Source organism: Phoxinus phoxinus, assembly GCF_949152265.1.
Source record: "Phoxinus phoxinus genome assembly, chromosome: 15".
In the NCBI taxonomy this organism is placed as follows: Eukaryota; Metazoa; Chordata; class Actinopteri; order Cypriniformes; family Leuciscidae; genus Phoxinus; species Phoxinus phoxinus.
In genome coordinates this window covers 21,152,028-21,159,734 of record NC_136890.1, presented here as the reverse complement: position 1 = coordinate 21,159,734, position 7,707 = coordinate 21,152,028, and the positions used below count along the sequence as shown (strand labels likewise).

The following is a 7,707-nucleotide window of genomic DNA, read 5'->3' as shown; positions in this document are numbered from 1 at the left end:
AAAGACATAATCTCGGCACCCGTCTGTTGCATTTTCATGTTATTAATGTCATGTCATTGACCCTAGAACCATCTAACTCCATTAAAGCAAAATGTGTCATTTCCTCAGAACAGTTTCCCGCACAAGTCAGTATCCAGGGCAGCCCTAGCTAACCTCCAAAATGCAGAGAAAAGGAAAGTAAAACAGGAGCCATGGAAAAGTTAAAAAGCTGGAGGGGTGTGTGGGAGTGTACAATACATCTGTCTTAGGAGATAAATCTGTCAGCACCTTAGCTGCAGCCCACGGGATGCCCAGGATGGATGAGCGTATAAGCGCCCTGCCTCATCAAAGATGGATGCAGTGCCATGAGATTTTGGGATGATAAAAGTCCCACTGAGGTGCCTTTTCCCTTTTTTCCCAGTGCATTTCAGTTTCATCTTGATTGCAAACGCAATCGCCCGAGGCGTGATGTTCTTCTAAGAATGGGTAATGGGCAATTTATACACAAAAGCAGAGAAACATGCACACACACACTTTGTTTAGTCAAAAAAGATGTTTTTGATGAAATAACAGAATGCACAGAATACTCAAAACACATATTGGAGGGCAGACGGGTGGGAAGAGTGCAGGGGACGCCTGAAGGCTGCGACTCCTGCTGCCACTGATGATCTTTCAGATAAAAACCATTTATCTGCTCGCCAGGGCTGTCAGAGGCCCTGCTAATTAGCTTTACCATTCATCTCTTTCTTTCCTTCTGTCTATCTCGCACTCTTTCCATTCCCTCACTCCATCACACTCCGTCTCTGTCTCCTTCACTCGTTGACCTTCTATATTCAGTTCTGCCTGTTACATTTGAATATTTTAATGCACTTTTTAACCTGCAAGTTGTGTGACAGATGATTTTATATCAATTTAAATTGATCGAATCTAATGGTCTGGTATTATGGATACTTTACTGAAATGTAAAGAGAGACTAATATAGGATTTTTTTTTTAAATTGTAAAATTGTTTAAATCAAGTTCCTCACATATTCTTCCTGACTAAGACAGCGACCTGAGTTATAACTTATATGAGCAAGAGTCTCAAAGCTCCCATGATCAACAACATGGAAATAATGTATATAATTAATTCATGATTTGAATGTAAAAGGTTTTGAGATTCACTGCACCTACAATACACACACAAGAAGAGTATGAATCTGGAGCATATTCAGTAAAATATCATAAAATCTTGCTTATTAGTTATCTTAAAATATTTTATAAAATGAATTGTAGATATTTTTTTATATATTATCGTAATCATATATATATATATATATATTGAAATTCAACAATACATACATTTGAAATAAAAAGTAAAAGTAAATGAATTAAGCGAAATTTAAAAAAAAAAAAATTATAAATATAAATAAATAATGAAACCAAAATTAAATCAATTCAAAAAGACAGCCCAACCTATCTTCTCGAATACTGATTATAATATTCTTCAGATTAAGGGGTGGGACAGTAGGTCATGCTCCATGGAAATCTCATTGGGGAAATTCAGGTTAATTGGGACACTTTTTGCCATTGAGGTGACTGGGAAAATGTGTCCCACTCAACCTGAATTCACCCCAAATTCCTTCAATCTTGATAAAGCGTGTGGTATCTACACCCGCTGCCTGCTCTGCATTTATAAACAGGGCAGGCCTTTGCTAGTGGAATATTTATAGCATTGCATTAAGCATGAAATCAAAGGTTTTAAGTGTACCATTGCAACATCGGCACTCCTCTGTTGAGGCCTGCCCAAAAATGCCTGCCCTTGGGCTGTTTGCAGTGCAGAGCTGTTTCCATACGAGTCTAACCTTCATTACACATTGACCTCAAGATCTAAGCTACTGGTTAACATGCAGCCAGGGTGACGAGGGCAAAGTAAAGTTTACCTCAGGGATCAAGTATTTCCATATTTTAAAGGAATAATCCATGCATTTCCTAAGAGAGATGTGTGCTGGACCTCTGAAGGTCAAATCTCAGATAAAGCCGCCGTCGACCTGTAAGAACTGTTGAATTCATCATGAAAACATGAAACGCATCAGTTCACGTGATCAAGCATGCACAGCTGTCTGAGCACAGGCATCTGATTGGAGATAAGAGCATTTGACAATGACATCACTCTACGCTGCGCTCGGACTCGGAGGGCTTATCTCATCGCCTTTGCAGTCCCACAGACCCCCATAACTAACCAAGAGCTTGCTGTCTGCAGGCGCTTTACATACACAAATCAAAACAACGTCTCTATGGGGGGGGAAAAGTCTGGAATCCCAATATTTTGCACCAGAGTTGTTATTCCATTTAAAATGAAGGATATTAATCTTGGATATGAAATCCATAAAAACAGCTTTCTTTTAAACCCACTTCTAAATCAATTATTGTCTTTGCTATACTGCCCCCTTGTGGGTAGACATGAAAAACAGAAAATCGTTTTTTAAAGCAGACGCTAACTTTTGAACATAGTTTGGTGCATATTATATACGTTCTTATTAGTTTCCAGCTTAGAGAAATTAGAGATGAACACTGCTAGAAATGAACACTAAATATGTGTCATCAGGACACAAAGCTGTATTAAATTGAATACATTTTCTGGAGAAACTAAAGAGACAGAATGCCACATTGTGAATGAAAAGACAAAAACTTTATTTGACATGGAAAACAAAAAAAACAAAACAAAAACAAAACATTTAAAAATTGTAGTTCTCTATAAAATTTAGCACACAAAATATAGCTTTTCTTTGATATTGTAGGTCAAATCTACCCTAATAATTCAATAACATATTATAAACCCTTCATAAGGGAAAGGATTATGTACAAACCACTGGCCTTGCAGGAAAAACAAGTACAATCCAGTATACTTACAATGAGTTAATAGCTTTTCAAATTTTCAAACCAAACTTTTACAGGTCAACACTCAAAATCAATGTAAACTAAATATGTTTAACACAGTTTCCTTATTACAGATTCCTATGACAAAGATGTTACTCTAACTGACTGACCAAAGTTAAGGAAAAATATATTATTGCAAAGGAGCAGAAGTACTAATAGAAAAAATAGAAAAAGATGAATATGAAAAGTCAAAAGGAACAAATGTGTACATACATATTCACTATCTTTACATTATCTAAGCATTTAACTGGACACGGAAAAGTCGGAGTATTGAGTGCACACATCATGCTGTCAAAAGAAATAACACAACGAGATGACCTTTCCAAAAATATCGCTCATTTAAATAACATTACAATTGTTATTCATTTCAGTGAATAAATGGTAACGTGCATGTGTTGATTGTGTGTAGATATCCAACTCAATTCCTAGAAAAGACAAGTTGTTTGAAGGATCACATGACACCGAACCTCATAACAAGAGGAATAGTGTCAGGATTTTAGCTGCTTATGTAAACAAGGTGAAATAAACCTACAATTATTTAAATGTTCATCAATAAACAAACAATTCATAAAGGTATGTATTAAAGACACACAATTGAATGAATGCAACTTATGAAGGGAAACACATCTATTAGAGGGTAAAAAGAGTAAACATCCCTGAGTTATCTAGTTTTGGTTCAGAATGAAGTGCATTTGAGAATGTTTGACCTTTTCCCTTATACTGTAGCTAAAATGTGGTGGTAGAGTTTATGAACAATAAAAAGACAAGACAAGACTATAACAATGCCGTTCATGATGCTAGAATTCTGTAAATGTGGATTTAAAAAAAAAAGTAGTAACAAATAATTAACCAAAAATATTATAGCAATGACTGACTAAATGTTTTTATAACTGGTCATGATTATGTAGCCTCCTGCAGTGAAAATGTACTTGTTGCTGACAGACGATGTTACTGTATTCCATACAACAAAAGACAACAACAACCAGGACTCTAAACTAGCCAAAAACAACTAAATTAAGTGAAGTCTGTAATCCCAAACTTTAAACAGTCAGTTCTGAGATAAAAGAGGTGTCTTATGGGTATCGGTAGCCCTCTCTGTGAATTCTGGTAATGCAAAGTTATGTGTAAAACTACGTGTTTTTGGAGGAGTGCACACACCGAATCTGAATATTCATCATCTCTGATGTATAGAAAGTACCATCTACAATGAAGATATGGTTAAACCATGATCATCAAGCAACATTAACACTTGTTCATTAATCCAGAAAACAATCAGTAAAATAGATCATAGAAAAATCGAATGATGCTATTCTGCATAAAAAGAAACGGAGACAACACCACTTCCTAACTCTTCTCTTCATCGACATCAATATCTTCTTCTTCCTTTCCTTGCTCTCTGACCTCACAGCCAGCGGAGTCACGTGACTCTTCTACCTCCTCAACATCCACTTCCTCTTCATTTCTCTCCTCATAGGAGGATTCCCCCTCATCTCTGTCATTCTCTTCTGAGCCTGGGAGAAAAATGTGAACAATCGAGATTGTTTAGAAAATTAAATCCACTTGGGGGGGAAATCCACTTTTTTTATTGCTTATCATGAAACGCTTTATATTACATAATGTGTGATGATTGTGAAAAGGAAAACCTCACCTCCGACTTGGTCATCACGTTCATCACCCTCCTGCTCCAAGTTTTGGCTATCTTGCTCTTCATCTTCGTCTGAATCTGAGATGATCACACACTCGTCTCCGTTATTGCTGCCCTTAGGTTTGGGAGCGCTGCTGGCATGAAAATTGGTTAAAGACAATTCAAATTTAGGAAAACCTAAAAAGACATTTGGGAGAATCTGGAGGAGGAAATAAAATGCTTTATTCTGGCGATTACCTGCCATTCTCTCGTGGCTCCCACAGTGGAGTCAGGTAATACCTCAAAGGGTTTCTGTACAGATCTTCCTTCAGGATCTAGAGCCAAGGAGATGGAGTCAATGGGTTTATAAAACATCATCCTTACATCATTTACGGGTTATAGTGCCTTTTTGTTCATGTATTTTCATTTCCTATACCTAACCTCATGAGAGATGTACCTGTGCTATGTCATCCCTTCCTGGGTTGCTGTGATCACTGAACCAATGGAAGAAGCTCTGGTAGACTCCCTGTGATGTTCGACGAGGTTCTCCACTCCCGACCAGATTCTGCCCTCTGTGCCACAAAATTGGGTTTGAGAAGGACACCGGAGACCCTGAGCAAAGAATAAGCACATACAGATGATAATGCATGATTCTCTTATACATGTATACACACACACATTCATTAAAAGAGAGGTGCTGTGATAGTGGTCAGCTCACCTCCCATTCCAAGATGAAGTTCTTTTACTATCATTTTGTTTTGAAAGAACGGATTTCGCCGGAAATGGAAGCAGATGCGGTATCCCAGTTTGTTGTTCTTGAAAGATTCAATCTGTTTAATAACGAGCATATTAAAAATATTAATTATTTGCCGTTTTGAAAACAGGTTTAAGCCAAAGGGAAAAAAGGCGGGGAAATGTTTTACCTCTAAATTAGTCATGTAACTAAGAGCGTCTTCATCAGACTCGTCGATTTGTGCTGATAGATGTGGGTGATTCAGAAGCTGATTGGTTCCAAGTTAAGTGCAAATTATGTAAATGAAGACAACAAATATCTAGAAACCAGCATCATTTGGTTCAAACATTTTGATGCAAATGGCAAAACAACAACAACACGCAAGGCATTTACGGTCTACACAAACATTGTTATACAAGTACCAAGTGTGATATTTGGTGGAAATTCGCCAAGCATGGTAAAGTGGACATCTAATAACATCCACTTGAGAATCTTTTTAACCAATTAAATTCCTTGATTTTTTCAGTCACTTGTTTTTGAAAGATTTTTAAAATCATTTCATACAGACTGCAGTCAAAATAAGCTTGTTTTTACAAATGTAAATGCATACTGACAAAAAAAAAATCGCCATTGTGCGAGGATGTAACCATTGCAACATCTATATCTGAATCAGATTGTATATGGGCAAAAAAATAGTTACTGTCTGTTACTACTTATCAGAGCATTAAAGATAAACACAAATCTAAACTTATATGTACTTTCTAAGTAGTTGACAGCGATAGGGCCCACAAAAGACGACCTCCGTCACTTGAAAGTCATTGAATAACTCGCACACTGTGTTAAAGGATACAGCAGTAACCCAGAAGCCTGGGATCGCTTGCGTGATGGCGCTGCGCTGGTCCAGGTGAGGGCGTCGCTGGCGGCTCACTTTCATCTCCAGACGTTGATGAAGACGCGCGCCTTTCTTCTCCAGCGCATCCAGGCGCATCTGTACCTGCGCGAGCAGCGCGACGGACTGCCGCACCTCCGGGGCCATCTTCACCGAGACTATGGCACACTCACCGTCCTCGTTGTCCTCGTGATCCTCGTTCTCAGAGGCGACAGATGAACTGGCCGTGGAGGAAGAGCCAGGAAGGGAATCTTCTTCTTCATCCTCCTCTTCATCATCATCATCATCATCCACAAACGATGCCTGCTCTGGATCTTCTCTGTTCTCGCGGATCATAAGGGAGGAAGAGCTGTCCGCCGCGGCTGCCTCCGTCCTTCTCTCGCTCTGAGAGCAACCTGGACGATTGGACTTATCCCTTGATTTCTCTCGGCTCGGCTTTTTGGACGAACAGGGCATTTCATTACAGTCTTCGTCCCCGTCTCCGCCGGTCAGACTCGCGAGCGCCTCTGCTGCGGCGATGGCAGCGGAGTCTGACGGCTGGCGCGCGCTCTCACCTCCGCCAGCTTGTCTCGTGCTCTCCTGTGCGGCTGCTTCATCCTGCATTACCACCTCCTTCTCTTCAGTTCCTTCAGGAAGCTCAGCTCCGGGGTTTGGCTCACCATTCCCAACTTTCTCGGGTTCTGCATCTTCATGAGACTCATTTCTTGGTTCCTCGTCACTTACTTTCGCCTGCTTGAGCAGCGTGGTCTCACACTCTCCACTCGGACTTGCGCTTCTTTTCATCTGGTTAATTTCGGACGGCTGGCTGCTGTCCGAGTTTGTACTCATGGTACTGACTAGTTCTAGATTTATCCGACGTATATGATGGTTTTAAAACAGATTCTAAGTGATAATGGTTAACTGTGCGGGTCTCTATCCCTCGTTCGCATTACAGCACTTCCAATATCCAATTCTGCGCAAATGTCAGCAGGCCTAGATAGCTTCCTAACGCTGAATAAGGCTAGTTCATATTCTCGCTGACTATCGCATATCAATTATTTCCGTTTGATTTTGACACAGTATTCCCAACTTTCAGCTATTTCTCCCTTTAAAAGTCACAATTCGTCTAAAATGTCCAGTTCTGTAGTATTTGTTTACAGTTTGTCCTTCCGTTCGCCATTTATCTGAGGCTTTACATACGAGCGAGAAAACAATGCTCTGATTGGCTAAAATGCACCGCGCAAAAATCTCTCGACCAATCATAGACGTGGTATTGCAGTTGGTGACGAGCCATTTCATTGAGAACATCACTATCGCGTTGCAATTACGCATTATACAATATTTCTTGCTGAAACTGTTTTATATTATATTTTAGTTTATGAGAAGCAAAGCTTGATTGTGTATAGTGTGTGCAGCTCTGGAAAAAAGCATACCAGTGCTGAATTACATTTCAGTTTGGATCAAATATTTTATTTTCAAAGAAAATAATGTACAGCAGTCGTTTAGCTATCAACAATAAGTACCAACCATATTAAATGTATTTACATACTTTACGATGTCATTTCTACCATTATTGGTGTACAAA

The 7,707-nt window shown here is 39.2% G+C and overlaps 1 protein-coding gene across 2 annotated transcripts; it reads right to left on the bottom strand.

The window, feature by feature from the left end:
- Positions 1-2,627: 2,627 nt before the first annotated feature.
- Positions 2,628-7,582, bottom strand: tspy (testis specific protein Y-linked). 2 transcript variants are annotated; one of them, XM_079636902.1, is made up of 7 exons: positions 6,105-7,582; positions 5,445-5,522; positions 5,240-5,351; positions 4,979-5,133; positions 4,780-4,856; positions 4,546-4,676; positions 2,628-4,408 (listed from the first exon to the last, which is right to left on the bottom strand). In XM_079636902.1, the coding sequence occupies exons 1-7, from the start codon at positions 6,969-6,971 to the stop codon at positions 4,242-4,244; spliced, it is 1,587 nt and encodes a 528-aa protein (XP_079493028.1). In that variant the 5' UTR covers positions 6,972-7,582; the 3' UTR covers positions 2,628-4,241. The 2 variants fall into 2 exon arrangements, with proteins under 2 accessions (XP_079493028.1, XP_079493029.1); XM_079636903.1 differs by having other exon boundaries at positions 4,546-4,673.
- Between the last annotated feature and the right edge of the window lie 125 nt (positions 7,583-7,707).